Source organism: Eleginops maclovinus, chromosome 15 (assembly GCF_036324505.1).
Source record: "Eleginops maclovinus isolate JMC-PN-2008 ecotype Puerto Natales chromosome 15, JC_Emac_rtc_rv5, whole genome shotgun sequence".
NCBI lineage: Eukaryota > Metazoa > Chordata > Actinopteri > Perciformes > Eleginopidae > Eleginops > Eleginops maclovinus.
This window is the reverse complement of record NC_086363.1, coordinates 7629747-7652411: the sequence shown is the minus strand read 5'-3', so window position 1 is coordinate 7652411 and position 22665 is coordinate 7629747. Positions and strand designations below refer to the sequence as shown.

Sequence of the window (22665 nt, the reverse complement as noted above, 5' to 3'; positions counted from 1 at the left end):
GAAATAAATGTTGTGACATTGCAGAAGTTTGTGGAAACGATGCCACAGTGAATGCGTGCCGTAATCAAAGCTAAAGGCGGTCCAACGAATATTAGAGTGTGTGACCTTTTTTTGGGGCGGGCAGTGTATATTGTGTTCCAAATGGAAGAAGAAATGCCCAAGCTGGGGGTACATGTGTTGTATTTATAATTCAAAGTTGGAGTCAGTTGGAGGGGAGCTGCAAACTGAAAAAGTCAGTACACTCTAATCATAGCTACACAGTACATGATCCCCAAAAGGATGCAGCGTTGCACTCCTCAGCTGGTGCTCACCATAATTAGGCTTTGACTATATGTGCACACAAAACATCCCTTGGTTTCATCTATTTATCCAACTGCACCACCAGAAAATGAATTTGGCTTCATCCCAGTTGGTTTCTCAACAGGATGTCTCAAGACAGAAATCCACTCAGACAAAGATAGGAGGTTAAATGGAGAAGCAACACTAGCTTTGCAGCTCTAGCACAAATGGAAACAACCCCTTGACGGCTTGCCATGAGATTAAGATGAATCCTGACCATATCATGACTGTTGATATACGACTTAATTTCCAGAATTTTCCTTTAACACCACTATGAAGTAAATATTTTAAGATGTTAGAAGAGTTAGAAGATGGGCCACATAGTGGACATCATACATAGTAAACATCCTCATGCTAGCATTGTCACTATGAGCATGTAAGCAAGTAGCCTGCTAACATTCACTGTAGACTCTTAAATCAGATACATTACATGTGCTTCAAATGTACACACCACAAAACAATCCATTATATCTATTAATCTTTCTATATTATCAACATTTGAATTTCAGTTTTTTTGTGTGCATATTTGTTATAGTACCAGATCATATTGAATTGTTTTCATTTCATTTTTTCTGTGGATACTCACTTTTTTCAACTTGATTTTCGTGGCAGTGTTTGGCACTGTGTCCCCCTTGAGAGATACTCCTTACGGCAGGAAGCACAAATAATAAGTAACAAGCTGATGCACATGGGTACACACAGAAAAAGCAAAAGAGGAATTGGATCTTTTTTTTCCTTTCCTAAGGGCTTACATAACAGACAAAAAAGTACAGCTATCCGTACAGCAATGTTGTATATCTCTGAGTGTTATCTATCAGCGCTTTGTGTTTAACTCTGCAGTTTTGTCATCCTAAATCTACAATGCGTAAACCAAAAGCAAAGAATCCTTAAATGAGTTTCAATACAGAAAGTATGGCAGATGTAGATTCTGCTGTGCTAATGGTGGTTGCTCAAATGTAATGCATTCAGCCTCTTTCTAACTCTAAGCGGGCAAAGAAAATATTCTGCTCAAATCATAATTTATTCAGTACACTCAGAGATGGGAAAGCACCTCCCCGGAGCAGCCCTGAATCTTAAAAAAATGGTAAAGTTCATAAACTATTTTTAGCACCAGCAATGTTCCAGCTCAGGCAACTGCTACACGGGTCCTTCTTACTTTGGGGTCGAGTAAAGTCAATAAAATGTAATTTGCAATATCACCTCCAAAGGCAGACCAACTTAATGGATGAAGTTAAGTTTTAAGAGTCTTTTATTCTCTGGTGGCTAACTGGATATAAATCCCTTACTCCTAAGTGGAAGGTTTATTAGTTTTAAAATCTTGCCCTGATAGTGGTATGTTCTCATATAACAGTTTCGCCTTCCTTGAGAAGACTAACTTTCCCAAATCTGATTACAGAGGCAGTCGGGAAGTTTTGTGGAAGTGAGCTCACTGTGGTCTCTTCCTTTGATACGCCGCAGTACGCCGCAGAGTTCAGAGTCCTGATCAAGCTAATGAGGCTTTCAGAGGAAGATACTGGAGGAGCATCAACAGAGACACGAGGACGACTGAATAGGCAATAATGTCTAGTAGAAGTTGTTACTTAATTTATTTAGCGAGTTAGGTATTGACAGTTGATTTGGGATATTTGCCAAGGAAGTTCTATGAGAGTGTTTGGGTTGGAGGGATGGCGTAAAACCACAGGAGTTGAACACCAGGGCTCATATCCTGACTGGGTGTGGTTTAGGTTATAAAAGCACTTTGTCTGAGGTTAGGGGAAGATTGTAGAGTGGTTACATGTCCATAAAGGAAAGACGCCAAGTCTCATGCTTCATGTCTCTGTAGAAATGTTTTAATAACGTGTGCAATAAAATAATAAATGCTTTAGATGTTTGAGCAAATATTCAATCGCAACAGCTAATATTATTTAAAATGAAATACATCAAATATATTTTAAAACCTTTTGATACAAACATTTAGTATCAACATTTTCTAAATTGGCCGCCTTGGGATCCTACTGCGTATGTAATAAAAGTTGTATAAAGCCTTTTTTGTTTCCACAGGAGGCTGAGTGAAGTGTGATAAATGACCTGAAATGATGTCAGATGGGACTGAAGACTATTTTAAAATAAAAAACTGCTACAAACTATGACACACCCAAAACTCAGACTGAACTGGTGTCAGTCAAGTTGCTTTGTTATAGAAGTTTAATGCTAAAATGCGGAAGTACTCCTTTGATAATGCTTCCTCTTTATAGCGATAAACAACAGAATTACGGTGGCATTGAGTTGCACATTTGTAGGCGACAATAGAAACAGTAGGTACACTATGGCCTAAAAAAATAATGAAAAAGCCATGAGAAACAGATTTATCGTTCCCTAATCACAAGACTCTCATTAAAATGTCAGACTGTACACGTTAGTACACTGTAGGGATGAAGCAGCTGGAGGCTAGAGGAGAAGAATTATTACTGCACTCATTATTCCTCCTCATAATTCCCCTTCCCACGTTTGCATTGTGTCTCCTGACGTCTTGTTTGTTGCAAAAACAAACACACATCCTTAATGAAATTCTTCATGTGCACACACACACACACACACACACACACTGACATGAACACCTTTCCATGTATGGTATCTTCATCTACAGGCTCATACTGAATGAACCCTGTGGTACATTTCTTTCAAGGCTGTCTGTTCTTTGCTCCAGTTCTGTCTAACAAGTGAGGGGGAAGCCCTGGTGTACTGCAGCTAAAAGCCGAGTCTCACCAAGGAATGAATAATGAATTCAGATTCCCCATCCCGTCTATCCGCATACTAGTTCAAAGGCCTCCTGCTAGTCCATGCATAAAGCGACAACACACACAACTCTATGCTAATGGCCCTCAGATCCAGAGGCTGGACTGAGTTTACTGAGCCATGCGAATGTTCTGGGGCTGAGGATGAAGATGTCACATGAGGAGGATGTAATGAGGAATTGCTCAAGAGCTTGTTGGGTGGGGGGTGGCAAGGAAAACAGAAAAATGTACTGTATGCTCAGGCACAAGCAGCATGTTATGCGTTCAGGCCTGCACAAACACACACACACCGACTCAGGAGCTACTGGAAGCACAAGTCATCCCTAGGAAAGCCTGGACGTGTTATTGATGCTGAGTGATGCTAATGACCTCCCCAGCACTACAGGGTCGCAATGAGAGCATCGGGGTGAGGCTGTCACAAGAGATGACATTTCAGTGCAAGCCACTAAGTTCTATACCAGTTACAGTAGTAAGGCCTCTGGAAAAATCCTATTTATGTACTTGTTTCTCTTATATGACACTTGTGATGCTATACAAACACTGTTATATCTGCAGGGACTGAGACTGTGTGTGTGGATGTGAGTAAGCTACCAAATGTGTACAGTCCTTTAGCCCTTTTCCTGATTAGACTGAAAACAATAGCCATGACTATCAACAAAGGAAGCAGCCCTCGCCCTTTGAGCCCATCAAAGGAAAAAGAAATTCTGTGCAGCAGCGAGCAGCTCAAAGGGAAAAAACCCTCCCCTAAAAAGGTACTATGTGTTTGATGCCCTCTCTCTTGTTTTTTTTTAATTTAATTCCCAGACTGTATCCCCTACCTCTGTTCTGTCCCTTTTGCTTTTACTCTGTGAGGATTTCCTCCAGCACTTCTTCTCTTGATCCCCCTACCCTCGTCTCTTTTCTTTAATCCCCCCTCTGCTCCCTTAACCGTCATAACACTGGCTTCTTAGTGTGACAGGAGCCTGCAGGAATCCTATTGGGAACATTTCCCAGAATCCCACAGCAGCAATAAGAGAGACAGACCAACCAGCACTGCACTGAAATCTTTAGGGTCCTGGAAGTCCTTCTCAGGTCTGTGTTCATAACAATTAAAAGTTATTGCTAAAGTTTGAAGAGTTTCAAGTTCTGGCAGATAGAGGTGTAGTTTAATTACAACATAACAAGTGTTCAATGTCATACATGGGTAGAGGCCACCACTTCTGCTTCGCCTCTCAGACCATGATAGGCCATAATTGAACAGCAGAGGGCCATTAGGAGACGCTTGGTAGGACATCGTCCTTTTACAAGTGAGAATCGGTAAAATAATGAGGTGAAAAGAAGTGATCCTTCTCTTCTTGTCTGTTTAAGTTTTTTTGTTTAATACATCCATAACAGAGGATTCTTCGCAGCTCAATATTAACAAGGTGAAATTCCATCCCCTAGGAGTATATGTCTAACCGATAGATACAACCTACCCTAGAGTAAGATCTCTTTAAATGTAACTGGACAATGTGTTAGATATTCATGGCATAGTTAAATAATTATTGTTTCAAAAAGTCTGTATCCCTTTTCCATCCTTTTACCACTTGGTACTGATATAAAATCATTTGATCTAATTCATAAAAACCATAGAGCAAATTAATGAAAGTTGTTATATTTTTTGAAAAGTTGGCACTAAATGTGAAGCATTTCACATTTCCTGACCTATACCACAACATAAGCTTCTAAAAACCAAACTATGATATGACTCAAATATTTAAATACACAATGCAAGATAAGATAGCAGAGGAGAGACACAAAACTAAATGCCATTAATAATCCACATCTAATATTCTCTACTCTTAATGCAATGTACCTGGTGGAAATTAGTATTTGCGAATTGAAAGGAAGTCATTAGTCAGTACCGATCAAATTATAAGATGCTTCCTTAATAGCATTGCAGTAATTGAGTCCTGATTGCTGACAGTAAATGTGAAATGTTCCTTTACTCACTTATGTTCAATGATACATAATATTAGGTTTGAGTTGTATTAAGGTCATCACAAAAAGACAAACATTTGAAGTAAAAATGAACTCCATTAATTCATTGTGTCTCCTGCTAACTGACTTCCAACCAAGTTCATTAACAAAGCATGCAGCCTCTCAAATCAGCACACTGTTCTCTGCAGTGGAGACTGGAATGTTGCTGTTTTCTATTAAGTGAAGATAATTGCTTAGGCGTAATTATCTAGGTAAGTTGTGTATGTTGGGGGGGAAGGAAGACACTGACCTCATTAAAGTGAGCCACGGCATCACAGTTCTCTGCCACACGGCTGTAGAAGGACAGACCTGGAAGGTGAAGAGGAATTTGGAGGTTAGAAACGGACAGATGGTTCAGTAATGACATGGCATGTATTGTGTTGTCGGTTCAGCTTGAGAGAGCACACACAGCATGGACAACGATAACGCACTAAGCAAAAGCAATCAGTCGTGGTATTTATTTTCATAAGTCTGGGGGCAAGTAGGTCGCCAGTCACAGTTTAATGAATATAAAGTAATGTAGGAAATAAAGTTTAAGGCAATTTTGCTTTACTTGAGTTTTTACTTTTTATGTGCTTTAATTATGTTTCTACTTTTCTTTATTCAGTACTTCAGATTTTTGTTACTGAAGTAGGATTGGCATTTTTAGCTTGTTTTTATTCAAGTTTTCAATGTATGATAAACACTTGTCTCCTATGTTTCCTATGTTTTTAAATGCAGTCATGAGTTGTAACTTAGTATTTTTGACATTGTGGTTTTGGTACTTTTTCTTATGTGAAGGATGGATTTATCAAACATAACTCATTACTTAATCCCTGTGTACATTTGTCACATTAAAGTCCAGTGAAAAGACAAATGAAGGCCTTAAGTACCTGATAAACAAACAAATGAGACAGGGAGTGTAGAACCACCGGAGACAGAAAAGAAATGCAGACAGGTAATGGCTACAATATGACTCACTCTGCGACCAAATAAAAACAGAGAGGAGAAACCGGAGTAGAACAAATATAAAAAGAAGTGAGATTGTTGCCCATATTAAAGAATTTCCTCATTATTTAATTATCGTGCAAACAATAATAACTTGGTGCAGTGTGTATTCAGGGTTATACACAGGGCAGAGAGCCATTCAATGGAAGGTAACCCAGCTCACTCATGCATGCAAAAGCCGCTGTTCACCTGGTTGCTTTGTAATGCTCATGAATGGTGCTGGGCTGCTGAGTGTATTCGGCTTTTGTTGCGGTAGTTTGCTTTGTATATCTGAGGCTTTGTGTGGGTGTTGATATTTGTTTTGGTGCATGTGAACAGCCTATCTGTACTGATATATAAATATATATCTAAACACACACAGGGACATGTAAAGGTAATTGCAGACCCAGTCCCTCTGTAATTATAAGCTTAAATAGAAATACATTAATTTTTGCCCGGCTTTAGTGCATTGTTCTTTGGGATGAAAGTATCTTTCACACATTAACAGACCAAACTACCTCCGAGTTTGGAAAGAGAAAAGAAAACACAGACATGCAAACCAAAAAAGGGAATCTACAGCATACATCAGTATCATTTTATAAGCACAATTTTCCCATTATGACTTTAGTCCATGACCAAAGGTGTTATCCTTTCTCTTTGATCTCCCTCTCCAATCTCCACAACCTTTACAAAGCCCAGACCTCATGAAATATTTTTAGGAAAATAAACACCACTTAAATGTCAGAGAGGGAAAGAGGCCATATTCCTCGTACATTATTCAATACAGAGAAATCGCTGTCATACCAGTGTTTTTATCTAGCTGAGACGTGGGTTTAGAAAAGTAGATTATGTGAAGCTTATGTAAGGTGCTTCACATCGAACTAAAACAACATTCTGTTAATCAGGTTGCCTTCTGGCCTTGGTGGAAACTGTCAGAAATAGAAAAAACTTATGGATAGTGGCAATGAAAGAACCAACCTTTGGTTTTTATTTCCGGGCTGAAAGACGGAGAGGAAAAAAGTAAATGAACAGAATGGGGAACATTGTGACCCAAAGTAAAATGAATGGGCCGACGGTGTGTTTAAGCTTCTGTCTTTCTCTATAGGCCTTACCTGGATCTATAATGAACAGAAACATTGATTGAAGACTGGTAGACTGGAGAGCTTGAAAGCAGAATGTTGACTTTATGTCCCTGTATGCCTCTGAGCACATCACCTTTGTTGTTCCATACTGTGATTGAATTTTGTCTTATTTCCTACACAATTTACGAGCGGAACAAGAGATAGGGTGAATGCTAAATATGTATCACAATTTAAAATAAACAGAGAATTCATGCACCAGCAGAGGACATAAAGAAAATGGTTTCAGTGAGCTACAGGGCGATAGGGAATGGTGTGTGGAGGATACAGTAGCCTGCACGAAGCTGTTTCATCCAAGAAAATATCAAATATTTAGGATTGAAAGATGACGGAGATAAGCAAACTGTCGAAGCTGCAGCGGGGACGCCATATTGTTTCAGTAAGAGTAGTGGGTAGAAGACAGAAAAAAGATGACTGGGCTGACAGTAGCCAGCTGTAGTGGAATATGTTAAAAGCTTAAATAACTATTACATTTTTAGTTAACTCTGATTGACATATGGTGTGATCTTAAAGGCTACTGTGCAAAAACAGCTTGAGTGCCATTTTTTGAAAAAGCCAAGAGCTACAGATAACAGCAAGGCTTCATCAAAGACTTGTCAAAACTCAATTTAGTTTTGATGCCTCCCCTTTGAAGAACACTTCATTGCCCATGGTATCAGATAATAATGAACACGTTTTAGGCTGATTGGAGAGAAGCCTCTGCAGTCTTCTGATTAATTGTTTTTTATTACGCATTGAATGCAGTCGATTCGATGATTTACGCCTTTTATTTGAACAACATTTTAAAGATGTTTGATACAGGATTATGTGTGTCTTTTTTCCTGCCAAACATAAGATAAGGAGCAGGCTTTACATAGCATCGCCCAACCAGCCTCTCTAGGAGTCATATACAGTGTGACATGCGAGAGGGGGGCTTCAGCTTCCTGGCAGACCTCTTCCTCTCCAGACAGGAAGTTGTTTGAGCTGAAAGCCCTTAGGAAGTGCTACTGACAGATTGTAGCAACACGAATGACTCAAAAACCTGCAGCAATTTCAGGAACTGGAAACACAAAACTGACAAGTATTGTGAAAAGAAGTAGACATGCTACCCAAAACGCATAGACGTTGGTATCGGCGACCCAAAAACTTAAAAGGGCACTGGTAGCATGCAGACCTCAGCAAATGCAGTATCTATAAGTACAATATAATGCATGTGTCGACCCTGTGATTTATATACATTTCCAGTTTAAATGTGTTTTTCCTATGCTAATACTACACCCTTCCATCAAGTTTCATGAAAATCAAAAATATTTAACCCTTTAACAAGGAAAAAATAAAACCGGTTCTTATTGTGTACAAAAATAATGAGCAATAATCAATCAGAAACATACATACAGTGGGGCGAAAAAAGTATTTAGTCAGCCACCAATTGTGCAAGTTCTCCCATTTAAAAAGATGAGAGAGGTCTGTAATTTTCATCATAGGTACACTTCAACTATGAGAGACAGAATGGGGGGAAACAATCCAGGAAATCACATTGTAGGATTTTTAATGAATTAATTGGTAAATTCCTCGGTAAAATAAGTATTTGGTCACCTACAAACAAGCAAGATTTCTGGCTCTCACAGACCTGTAACTTCTTCTTTAAGAGGCTCCTCTGTCCTCCACTCGTTACCTGTATTAATGGCACCTTTTTGAACTTGTTATCAGTATAAAAGACACCTGTCCACAACCTCAAACAGTCATACTCCAAACTCCACTATGGCCAAGACCAAAGAGCTGTCAAAGGAGACCAGAGACACAATTGTAGACCTGCACCAGGCTGGGAAAACTGAATCTGCAATAGGTAAGCAGCTTGGTGTGAAGAAATCAACTGTGGGAGCAATTATTAGAAAATGGAAGACATACAAGACCACTGCTAATCTCCCTCCATCTGGGGCTCCACGCAAGATCTCACCCCGTGGGGTCAAAATGATCACAAGAACGGTGAGCAAAAATCCCAGAACCACACGGGGGGACCTAGTGAATGACCTGCAGAGAGCTGGGACCAAAGTAACAGAGGCTACCATCAGTAAAACACTACGCCGCCAGGGACTTAAATCCTGCAGTTCCAGACGTGTCCCCCTGCTTAAGCCAGTACATGTCCCGGCCCGTCTGAAGTTTGCTAGAGGGCATTTGGATGATCCAGAAGAGGATTGGGAGAATGTCATATGGTCAGATGAAACCAAAATAGAACTTTTTGGTAAAAACTCAAGTCGTCGTGTTTGGAGGAGAAAGAATGCAGAGTTGCATCCAAAGAACACCATACTACTGTGAAGCATGGGGGTGGAAACATCATGCTTTGGGGCTGTTTTTCTGCAAAGGGACCAGGACGACTGATCTGTGTAAAGGAAAGAATGAATGGGGCCATGTATCGTGAGATTTTGAGTGAAAACCTCCTTCCATCAGCAAGGGCACTGAAGATGAAGCGTGGCTGGGTCTTTCAGCATGACAATGATCCCAAACACACCGCCAGGGCAACGAAGGAGTGGCTTCGTAAGAAGCATTTCAAGGTCCTGGAGTGGCCTAGCCAGTCTCCAGATCTCAACCCCATAGAAAATCTTTGGAGGGAGTTGAAAGTCTGTGTTGCCCAGCGCAGCCCCAAAACATCACTGCTTTAGAGGAGATCTGCATGGAGGAATGGGCCAAAATACCAGCAACAGTGTGTGGAAACCTTGTGAAGACTTACAGAAAACGTTTGACCTCTGTCATTGCCAACAAAGGGTATATAACAAAGTATTGAGATGAACTTTTGTTATTGACCAAATACTTATTTTCCACAATAATTTGAAAATAAATTCTTTAAAAATCCTACAATGTGATTTCTGGATTGTTTTCTCATTCTGTCTCTCATAGTTGAAGGTATACATATGATAAAATTTACAGGCCTCTCATCTTTTTAAATGGGAGAACTTGCACAATTGGTGGCTGACTAAATACTTTTTTGCCCCACTGTACATCCATCCAAATTAAATTTATCATACGGTAAGCACCGTGGTAAGTCAGATTATGATGAATTTGATCCCAGCATGAATCTATTGTTGCATTGGTCTCACTCGCTCACCGTTCTCTCGTATCTCTGTTATCTAATAGCCCACAATTACCAAAATGTAATACACACTTTACATCCGACCACTCAGAGGAAGTGATTTGTCTATTTCATTTTCTGATTGAATACCATGCCTTCTATCAAAAGGCTCTACTCACAAGCTCTTAAAGAACTTTCAGAATGCCTTTAAATACAGTATAACATAAAATTCATAGTCAGGCTAACATGAAACAGCCCTTACTTTGCAAACATGGAGAGACTCAAGATATTTGGCCAGAGAAAGGACAGTGCAGAGGCAGGGCTGAGGAGAGGGGCCTCAACTAGACATACAGAAGAGAGCAATACATCTGTGTAAATGTGAAGGAAATGGCGTGACAAAACTTGGAACTTGTTTCATAAAGGAAAAAAACGTCAATCCAGGTTAATTATTTACAGTAAGTGATTTAAAAATAGAAATTCCCCACATGTTGTCACACACAGTAAAAGAGGAAGGGGTGATGAATCTACAGAGGATTAAATCTTGAACACGCAGCTCCGTTCGGTTTAACTGAGCTTCAAACTGAGTTTCATCTCTTTTTTAGCTGCCAAGCAACTGTTTTCATTCACTTTAACCTCTCTTATATCCAGTGGTGGAAAGTAACTAAGTACCTGTACATTTACTCAAGTATTGTTCTTACTTTTGGACATGTTTGTACTTGAAGACTTTCATGTTATGCTACTTTATTCTACTACTCCACTTCCTTTAGAGGCAAATATACAGTTTGTATTTATTTTAACACTCACAGTTAGTAGTTACTTTGAAGACTCAAAATCATGATAGCCTATGCTGATATACTGTAGTATAATGTAGTACTGTACTGTTAATCTACACAGTATTTCAAGCATTTACATGTGGTCCACATTGACAAACTACAACTTTAAATGATCTTATATGCAGAAAAACAGGATAATATATTAACCATAAAAATGTATATGAAAAAAATCCATTTTGCATGACAAGGACTATTACTTTTGCTAAATACATTAAACGTATACTTCTTCTGTAATGTATATTTTGGTGAAATAAGCCATTGTGCAGAATGAGTACTTTTAATGTAACTACACTTAAATGCTAATACTTTTGGACTTTTACTTGAGTAACATTTTAAGACCACATAATCTCTTTCTTTTAGTTAGGTAAAGGATCTGAGTACTTCGCCAAACACTGCTAATATCTGTTTTATCATCAGTAGTCTGAAAACCCACTACACACACACACACACACACACACACACACACACACACACACACACACAGCTCTTCACTTTCCCCAGTCTGTGCATCTAATGTTAGCATGCATTAGGGTAACATTAATCAGAAGAATAGAACACTTCTGCCCTAATGCTGATTCCAGGATCCCGATTTCCAACCATGTTACTGAAAATATTCCGCCTGTTTTAAAATATGTAAACCCCTCTCTCACGATGCGTCTCTGTTTACCAATCAAAACAAAGATGGAGGCCACCTGTCTGGATAGAAAACTGACTCGGAAACGGATTTAAATGTTTTTCATTAGGGATCTACTTTTTTTCTCCAAGTGGATGAAGATTTTGGGACTCCTATAAACTGTGTCTCAACAAAGGCAAGTGTTTTTAAGTTTCTGAGTTCATTAAAAATCGCTGGTTAATTATCGATCAGGTGTTACCGCTCTGAACCGGATGTAGCGAACACCTCTTCGTTATGCTAATGCTAAAGACGTTCTGCGCAAATTCACCAACGGCAGCCAGAAAAAGTTGGCAACTAGCCTATACGACTAGCTGAAGATAGTATAGCATTTAGCAGCAACATAGCCAGATAATTCACAGGTGTTGGAGGAGACTAAAAACAAAACATTTTAGCGTGAATAATATTACATTTACATTAACCAGGTAGTCAGGAAACACGACTCCAATTGAGTTATAATGCTGCTTCATAACAGCTGGAGGTGTAAATACAGCATGTGGCTGTCTGGTAACAACCTTTCCGTATCGAGTTAAAAGGTGGTTAATGGCGGTTGTCAGTGTTGTGGTGATATGGCAGTGTTGGCCCCCTAATGGCCACAGTAAGCAGTTACACCGTAATGTGTGACTGTGGATTTTACTAATTTATCACACTTCAAATCACACTTTATTTTTGATATATTAGTTAAGATGGGGGCTACACATGTTGATAGCTGTGAACGCAGTCTTTCTGGAAGGTACAAATAGAGTGAGGATCGAATGGGCATATCACAGAGCTATGAAAACTGTCAATTTTATGTGGTTAACAGCTATCAGCATTTGTGATCCTGTCTGAATTGACAACTTTAAATCCATTAGAGCTGATATTCTATTCCTCAGGTCACAGTTTCTGATGCATCCCTGAATACAGTGTAACCAGTGAATTCTTGTGTGTAACATGCTTCTAGTAAGAAAATATTACGTGAAGATTGCGTGTGATCTGCATTTACTTTTACAATTAGCGTTTGACACAAGTGACAAACAGTGAAAGCTACGTGCTTCGAACTTGAATCAGTGCTTAGGCTAACAACTTGAAACAGATGAACTGCAGACAGTGCACTGACAGTTGGTCCATGGGGGGAAGATCAGAAGATCTAATCTAAGACTTGAACGACATGGTTCACGTTGTATAAATTCCTTGGTGAATTCATTGCAGCACAACCCTGAAACCCATCTTCTCTTCAGTGCAAACGCAGTCCAGCACACACGTACACACACACACACACACACCCACACACACACACACACACACACACACACACACACACACACACACACACACACACACACACACACACACACACACACACACAGAGCAGGGGAGAGAGAAAAAAGGGTGGTGGTGTTCCATCCAACACAATACTGATGCTGACAACTGGAGTTTCATCAGAAATCAGAGGATTGAACATCTGTCAGAGGGGACTGAGCGCTGTCCAGGGTGCTGAAACTTACACACCTCTCTTTTCCTGTGTCTGTTTCTCTTTTTCATGCGAGTTGCTGAATGAATTCACGGAACTATCTCCAAGTGTTCCTCTAATCCTTCACAGATCCCTGGTTCCTCTGAACAGCAGGAGAGGCTGAGCAGGTCTGATGTTGCGTTGATGACCCTTAAGGAGCTATATGTGCACTAGTGGGTTGGCAATTACCATGAAGATAATAAAAAAACAGCAGACCCCCACCTCCAACATACATTAAGAGATCAATACCAGCTTAGTCAATTGAAACCTACTGACGTCTGGGATTATGAGTAAAATGAACCATGAAGTGAAAAGACATGAGGAATCTCTGCAATTTCCCCATATCCACAGCGATGTTCAGGCAATTGCTTTTTTCGTTGTTGTGGCTCTCATGAATAACTAATTTGTTAATTATTCATGTTTAAGATAAGAAAATCCATGTCCTGAAAGCTGGAAAATACCGGAAATTATAGCTGCAATTTTATTTTATTGACAATCAATAACAGGAACGTAAAAACACTATTTCAAATACTGTTTTTTTTCTGTAGTACTAAAATATGTGAGACAGTATATTAAAGCACATAATAGGTACCTACTGGTGTACCAAAAGCTTATATAAGTGCGAACTGCTGAAAATAACTCGAAACGACTTTTGCGAGTAATCCTTATTTGTAAAACGCAGACTTATTGTTTTTCTTTAAGGATTGCTGCACTCATGATTTTCTCTTTCATTTGGTGAATATAAGTCCAGTGATTATCTTTGAATAAAAGGCGCAGCGCATCTTCGGTAACCCCCGATCCAAGAGGGCTCTCCCAAACTTTTTCCTCTAATTACCTCCAATCAAGATGTTAATCCAAAATAAATCAATGCAGAGCACACAGCACGATTTAATTTCCTACATCCTAAAACAAAGAAATGTTGTCTTACCTCTGAATGTAACTTTGGCGATCCTGTCACCTTTCCCCCGAAGGTGAGCGGCCGTCTTCAGGTGGACCATGAGAGCCATCATTAGTCCTCTCTCTCAGGGAGTAATTTTACTCCACACGGATACAACTTGAACCGTTTTGGTGCAATCCGTGTTTAGTGATCTTTAGATGAGTCGCCCCTTGCGTCTGGACACAACACTCGTTTTCCACACGGGCATCATGTATAGGCTAAGAATTTGTGGGTTTTTTTTTAACAAACGGAAACAAAAACAGTGATTTAATGATATGCTCCGGTTAACATCTCTTCTCACTGCGTGGCTGCTGGGTCTGTCGCGCATCTCGGGGCTGGCACTTGGTTTCACTCCTCGTGCAGGAAGGGCGGGTGGGTGTGCTCCAGCTTCAGTGTAGTGATGATGCTCTAATTGTGAAAAATCAACCCAACTCCGGGATTTGAGGGAATCACTGCTTCCCTTTTTTCTAGGGAGTAAAAACAAATCTCCTATAGTGCTGCAGAATATATCTTCGCTGCAGACTGCCTGGTCATTAAAAGTCATAAATATGTTGATATATTTTGCATTATATTCATGAAGGATTGACTATTCCAACAAGACACAGTGTCTAGCCTAATTTGCCATCTTATATGTAAATACTACTACTTCTACTAGGTTACTAAATAAAGACAGTGGATGGTAATGGCCATGGTCTTCTTATATATTGCTCTAATTACATACAATATTATTATGAGATTCATTTAGGCTTTTAAAATTTGATTACAAAGTTAAACCGTATTGTTTTGGACAGGCGATGAGTAAAATACAGTTGCCAGGCAACTTTGTTCCCCCCTTACACTGGATAAATGGATGTCAGGGGTCAAATGAGCTTTGCCAGTTTTCCCCTAATGCTGTGCAGTGGTTCTATTTTCTTCTCAACAGAAACCATATTGTTCCTGTTTGCCATAAACCATGCATCTGTGACAGGAAGTACCAGCAGGTAGGCAGCTGTGCCAGGAATTTTCAAAACAATGTCAGGTATCTGACGGGTTGTGACGGGATTCTCCAAAAGAAAAATGAGGAATAATTCACTGACCAGATGTTACAATGAAAAATGTAAAAGAGTCCAGCTGCACTGTTGCATGGGCTTTCTCTGTTTTCTTGTGAGGGAAAACTTAACATAAAGTGTTTGAGAAGACCTGGCTTATAGGCCTTTTTGAAATATGCAACATACTTAAATTAATAATATACTTTATATGCAAATCTGCAAACAACATATTAAATATTTAATTAATACTTTCTTTATGCACAGAGTGCAGCACAACATTATTTTACAATACAACATCCAAAACAAAAACAAGTTTAAACCAATACTCAGACACAAGGAGGAGAGGTCAACATTTTATTTATTAAATACAATAAAATAATAATAAAAGAGGTAAAGCAGACAGCATCCCCAAAGACTGATCAGAGCCACCAGAGGATCCTTACGTTTGTGGAAGATAATATAACAAATGGCAGTCTGTGATATAAAAGATGAGCCAAGTCAGTTTAGTGCAATTAAAGCTAAGAGAATGACTCCCAGGGAAGCAATTGAATGATACAAATCTGTAATATCATATTTCAGCCCACCACATAAAACATGTCACGAAATAAACTGTGCTTGGAGTCCATTCAGAAATGTCATCAGTTTGAACTGATGACAGCATGAACCTGTCTGACAGCACAGCAATGATTCCCAGCAGGCACAGGGATGCTTTAGGCTGTCAGCGCTGCTTATTGGTCCTGCCAACAATATGCTGCCTGTCAGATAGGAATCAAATCATTTACTCACACAAAAATACATCATACTTTGTGACAATGCAGTGCAGGCTTGACACTTTGACATGTCTAGCGCTTTTGATACCTTGTTTTTTTTTCCTTCATTGATATAAAAGGGGTTGATAAAAAAAATTACAATGCTACATACGCTCCACAAACTAAGTCCCCAAAGTAAGAGCATTATAGCCTCATTAAAAGTACGATTCATAGCAGGTCTGCTCAATTACACTGCTTTCCTTTTAGCTGCATAGGCACGCGAAATAAACTGGCAACTGAGTAAACCATCTAAAGAGCGTGAGGGGTCAGTTTCCCCTCAGTACTTGCTGTTTCTGTTTACTCATCCACACTATTTTTAGTTGCCATCTAAGACAGCTAATTAGATGTTTTCCCTTCTCTCTCCCAACTCCCTCAGAAAAGTAAATGAAACATACAAAGACAATGGTAGGATATAGTTAGTCATCATACTGTAGTACCAACAGTTGAACAGACTGAAAAGTAAAAACTTGAGTCCAAATCATGGTAAGATGTTTACCAGTGTCACACTTCAAATGGCACAAGAAATCGAATAAAGCTGATGACAGAACTGGAACACAATGCTCGGTTCATATAAACTCATCTGGACATGCAGTCCAACCTGATCCAGTGTATAAGCAGAGATGGGCCCTTTCATCACAAGCATCCTGTCATCGCACAATGGGAAGCTATAGCGGGTCTTGACATAAATACCCTGTGTGTGTGTGTGTGTGTGTGTGTGTGTGTGTGTGTGTGTGTGTGTGTGTGTGTGTGTGTGTGTGTGTGTGTGTGTGTGTGTGTGTGTGTGTGTGTGTGTGTGTGCGAATGAGTGGTATGCACTTTGCAGGGTGGATGGGAAAGAGAGGTAGAGGAAGTATCTGCTTTGATAAGATTTTTTTTGTTAAAAATGTAATCCCGCTTTGTGCTGACTCATGCAAGATGCTGCAGTAGTGTGTGTGTGTGTGTGTGTGTGTGTGTGTGTGTGTGTGTGTGTGTGTGTGCACGCGTGTATGTGCGTGCGTGCGTGTGTAAAAGAGAGATATAAAGAGAGACTCAATCATCACTAGTAATGACTTTATAAGGATTTGAGGGCAGAAAGAACATAAAAAAGACAAACAATAATTATTTTTCTGGCCCCTGTGTGCAGCGGAGATGATCACTGGCGCATGTATTGATTTTGTGGCTATTACAGCCCCCTTTTTATGTAACAAATGCAGAAGAACAATATCTCATGTGACTTCTTCAAATCTTGCATTAGAGCTTTTTGTAACTTCATTAGTGTACAAGTAATGGTGATATCTTGTAGATAGAGGCTCTCGCCAACAGAGGGAGATGTTGGCTCTATCCATCTATTGGAAGTTGATGCTGCTTGATCAGCACATACAGGATCTTACATTGACTATAAATAAAGCGAAGACAATTCATTAATATATATTTATTTTAAATATTCCTGGATGGAAAAGAAAAGAAGTCATGATCTTTGATAGCAAATCTAAATAATCTTTGGGAAAAATCTCTCACATGAAAAAAGTGTTGCAAAGATGTCTGTCAGCAAATTGTCTGAGTTAAGTGTCACAGTAGCCATTGAAGAAAGACGAGGATGAAGAGGAAGCCCTTAGATGTTTTAATTTGAGCTCCGACAGCATTTAATTTGCAGTTATTTACAGAAATAAACTGGATACAAAACATCCATCCATCCATCTTCTCCCGCTTTTCCGTCAGGGTCGCGGAGGTAACAGCTCCAGCAGAGAGCCCCAAACTTTCCTTTCCCTGGCCACATCAACCAGCTCTGACTGGGGGATTCCAAGACGCTCCCAGGCCAGCGGAGAGATATAATCCCTCCACCTGGTCCTAGGTCTACCCCTCGGTCTCTTCCCAGCTGGACGTGTCTGGAACACCTCCCTAGACAAGTTAGTTAAATTGACTATAATAGGCATAATACTTTATCAGTCATCCACACTTGTACTGCTACTGTAAACACCACTCCTAATTACAATCTTACCTCCAATGCACACAGCTAGACTATAGTTTAAAATTTGGCGTGTTGCTCCATCTAGTGGTTAACCTACTTTTTAGAAACTTAATGTAATTATGTAAGCAGATGAGACCATTTCTCGAAGTCACACTTTCATTTTCTCCGAGATGGTGTAGAAACGATGTGATGCAATTGTTGGATCCTAAAGTGGTTCATGTCTGCACAAAATAAACTGAACAACAGGATAGGTGGAACTCAACTGCTTGCATGTATGTTTTATGATAAGTAATAATCCCTAAAATACCTATAGTTTTGAAAACAAACACAATCTGACACAATAAACTAAATGTATGGACAACATGTTAAAGACCTCATATCTGAATTATTGTGGTACTGATATGAGCCTTCACCCTGCGGTCATTTTATTTCCCCCTCCACCTGCTACCAGACCTTTGGGGTGAAATCAGTGGTGTTGCCTGCAGAGGGAGACATTTTGTCAATGTTGTTCTATTACTTGATCCAAAAAACAGACACTGCAACAGTCTGCTGGCTTGTTGAAAGATCTGAGAAGTATACAGTAGGCTATGTTGTCTAGGAAATGAAATGAATTTTACAAAATTAAAATGATAAGAACACAGGTCTTCATTCATAGAGACAGCACTCTGCCTCAGTTTGTATTATTTCAGTTTAAAGCCCACTTTCGGTGTAAACACTTTCAGGTCAGAATCGACTGCAGAGTGCACTGTGATATTTATCCATTTTTAAAACTTTTTTGCTGACATGAAGAAGCTGAGAGTTCACGCAGCAGTCCCATCGGGAGAGGGGGAGAGGGAGGGGGGGCTGGAGTGTCCCAGCCCTCTGCATCCAGCTGCTGCGCCGCTCCGCAGCACAGCGCCACATTCACTATGGCTTTAGCCGCAAGCAGGACCCTCTTGGCGCTATTCGTTACGTTTTGCACACCTGGATGCGGATGGTCAGGTAAAAGATGTATTCACTTAATATTTTGAACAGGTGCACGTTTTGAACTTGACTTTGATAATTGCTCGGACACTGTTGCTTTCTCCTGTGGCGTATGGATCAAACTTGATTGACAGTTGTTGCAGGCTGTACGTATTTCAGCGTTAAGATGTCATTTCTACTCAGAATTTGGATGCGGTTGTTTTTGAAAGCAAAGAAGGATTACAATGTCAAGTGTGCGCGTGCATATGTGTGCGTGAAGACTTCCGCAGCTGCTGCAGAAGTTAACATAAGAAATAAGATTAATTATATCTATTTATTATGCATTAGAATATTTAATTTAGAGTGTTTGGATTTACAATGTACAAAAAGAGTTTACAGTGACAGCGAATACAGACTTAGACAGGCTATAATTAATGTAGTTACTTTATGGGGGGAAAATATGATGCTAGGAGCAGTCATGGAACTATTCCTTACCTCATACACTAGGCACATGCAGCAAAGCTGATCAACAATCAGAATATGATGATAAATATTCTGCACCATTGTGCTTTCTGCTGAGGGGTATCGTGCCAAATGGGTGACTAATCTGGCTGATGGTGGTGATAAATAACAAGCCTGTAACCCCCCCACCCACACTTCCCCCAGCGAGAGTAACTTTGATGCATGCTTTAAATGTCATATCAATGATGAGTTATTAGACAGGAATGGGTGAAATACCCCTGATAGGATAAAGATGAAAAGGGACTCCAAATGCTTTGTACCCACAAGAAAACCTTATTTGATTTTAATATATTTTATTTTTTCAAACGCAACTCAGCATGGTAATATATCAAATAAATATCACTTTTTTTTGACAAGCACAGACTGCAGCACACATGTTTTTAAAGTATTTAGGTTCTGTTTGTAAAATCAATTCTGAGGGAAGGAAGCCCACATCCACCAGACAGTGAAAATATCTGAAATATCAGAAGTGCCATAAAGCCTGGCGGCAGTAAGCTGACCCTTTGGCTTCAGTTTGAAGGCCACGTTACAGTCCGCCTTTTTCTTCTCCCTTTTCTCCAACATACTCGGTCCACTTATATTGTCAGTTGATCTATATGCCTCCTTCCTTCTCAACTGCGAGCACTTAGTGCATGACGTCATTGCTTTCTCTGAATATACGCAGCTGCTGTTTGCTGTGGTTTTGTACCTCTGAGTTGTTTTCTTTTCCATCTTTTAGGAAGTACTTTGTGACCACTTTCTCTGCAACACCCTCACACATTCATTCACTCATACATTCACACCTGGTAGCTACTTAACACAACCACAGTTGACTGCTGCGGGCCACTGAGCAGCTCCACTGGAGCTAAACGTCTTCCTCTCGGGCATTTTGACAGTAGTGTTTATGGGAGAGGATTATTACTCATTAACTTTCATCAGCTTGTCAGTCTAAAATGCTTCAGAAAAAGTAGAAGTAGATGGGCTCTTAGGAATATCTAGACTCCTAGACAAGAGCAGCGAAAAAGGGAAAAGAATCATAGTGTATTTAAATAATAAATAATGCCATCTTCTTCAATACAGCAACAGTCCATCATCTCGTGGAAAGAGTGTAGAGTGTAAATGGGAGAGTGAGGGGAAAGAGGGAATCATGTCTTTGCAGGCCAGTGGAATTTAATTTCCCTGCTCCACTTAGCTCAGCAGGAGCACCTGTGACAGATCTCGAAGAAAACTTTCTGAATTAGGAATGTCATAGCTCTGCATCTGGAAAATATGACACTCACAGAGAGGCTGAGTCAATGCAGATCGAATATTTCTAATATTTTCCACAAAAGTGTGTATTTGGTCAGCTGTGACCTGGTTTAGCTTGACCATCAACCTGCAAATTGGCTGCCTGTCAAACCTGCCTGCAAGGGCATGTCTCGTGTCATGATGTCATCTCTAGGCGCCGTGCCAGTTGTTTAAACAAGTACCACCTGGGCCATGAGCACACCTGTCACAGCACACTTCATTTCAGCATACTAAGTGGGTTAATGGAAGATATGGCATAAACTAACATTGTGAAGATGTCAGTCTTCATCAGTGAAGAGAAATTGAATACCTATTTGGAATTGCAAAATATGTATTTTGATTAGGGTTGTACTAGCCGGCTTCTATTGGACTGTCAAATGTCATACAATATTAATATATATGCATATAGCCCTCCCAAGTTAAACAATTACTCACTCCAGGTTGTTGCTTTAAATTAAATATGTACTCAGTCACATTTCCCTTTTAAATTAGGCTTAAGTCATAATTTTAAAAATGACAGCATTTAGCATCACAGTACAGTGATTTATGTCCCAGCGTGCCTATAAGCATGATCTCAGACTGGTGAGTTGGATTTATGACAAAGTTGATTGCTGGGAAGAGTTTACTGAAGGTCAAAGGTCAGAGGACTTAAAGGCTGACAGAAGTGCAACCAAAGTGTTTGTAGCCCCTGGCAGATTTGACACATCTAAAGATGAGCTTCTCATCTAACTATTTGCAAGGAGTAAAAAAAAGGGTATACAATGTCAGACGTCCATGTTCGTCCAGCAGTGGCTCAGTCAGTAGGGGCTTGGACTGGGAATCGTAGGGTCGCCAGTTCAAGTCCCCGAACAGACTTGAAAATATGGAAGGTGGACTGCTACTTGGAGAGGTCCCAGTTCACCTCCTAGGCCCTGCTCCGGACACCTCCAATCCCCCCTCCCCATTGCTCCCCGGGCGCTGCACGATAGCTGCCTACTGCTCCTAGTACTAGGATGGGTTAAATGCAGAGGACCAATTTCACTGTGTGTGCTCTGCTGTGTGCATGTATGTGACAAATAAAGAGGGTTTTATCCTCCGATTCTATCTAGACTGATACTTTAGAAGATTGGTTTATTAAAATGAACAAAACAACACCTTTTCTCACTTAGTAGTGACACATTTCTGGATTCCACTTAGGTGAACTTTGTTCGTGGGCTTAAAAACACACATACAATACATTTTAAAAAAGCAACAGCAACATCTCTGTTTTAGAATCAGTCTCAGTCACTCATGATAATCCACAGAACATACTGATAACATTGGAACTATTTTTTACGAAGTATTTCCACTGTTGACAGTAAGGTCTCTGAATTGCCCAGTCCCTTTTTACTGCAATGTAATAAAGATATATAATAAAAGAAAAGGAAAAGTAGTAACCTAGAGAGGTCAGTCTTAGCTCAAAACTGAACCACTACTCTCCACACACACACACACACACACACACACACACACACACACACACACACACACACACACACACACACACACACACACACACACACACACACACACACACACACACACACACACACACACACACACACCTGATCCTGTCTGGATGGGAGTTTGTGGAAGAGGAAAGTTATTAGGGGTTAATGGCAAACTCATTGGGGGTGAGCAGCGGGTCAACGTCTGTGATTTTGTGTGCGGGGTGAGAGGGTTCACTTGTAAAAGTGGAGCACATTGCAGGTGCATGAGCACCGGTATTTTCTAGAACACTTTTACAGGAGTCCTTTGACCTCAGGGCTTACCTGCATGCTTCTTGTACCAGACTACACATGCATATAGACCTCGGTCTGTCCGTCTCTCACTCTTTCTTCTACACACACACACACACACACACACACACACACACACACACACACACACACACACACACACACACACACACACACACACACACACACACACACACAC

The 22665-nt window shown here is 40.1% G+C and overlaps 2 protein-coding genes across 2 annotated transcripts in view; one reads left to right on the top strand and one right to left on the bottom strand.

Annotated features, from left to right (window-relative positions):
- The window catches only part of otofa (otoferlin a), a 69740-nt gene extending 55245 nt beyond the window's left edge, over positions 1–14495 (bottom strand). The window contains 2 exon segments of the mRNA XM_063902557.1: positions 5362–5420; positions 14186–14495. Of these exon segments, the coding sequence (XP_063758627.1) occupies positions 5362–5420; positions 14186–14267 (141 nt within the window). The 5' untranslated portion in view covers positions 14268–14495.
- Positions 14496–18887: 4392 nt separating this feature from the next.
- The window catches only part of fndc1 (fibronectin type III domain containing 1), a 31318-nt gene continuing 27540 nt past the window's right edge, over positions 18888–22665 (top strand). Inside the window, 1 exon segment of the mRNA XM_063901494.1 lies at positions 18888–18960. Within this exon segment, the coding sequence (XP_063757564.1) occupies positions 18888–18960 (73 nt within the window).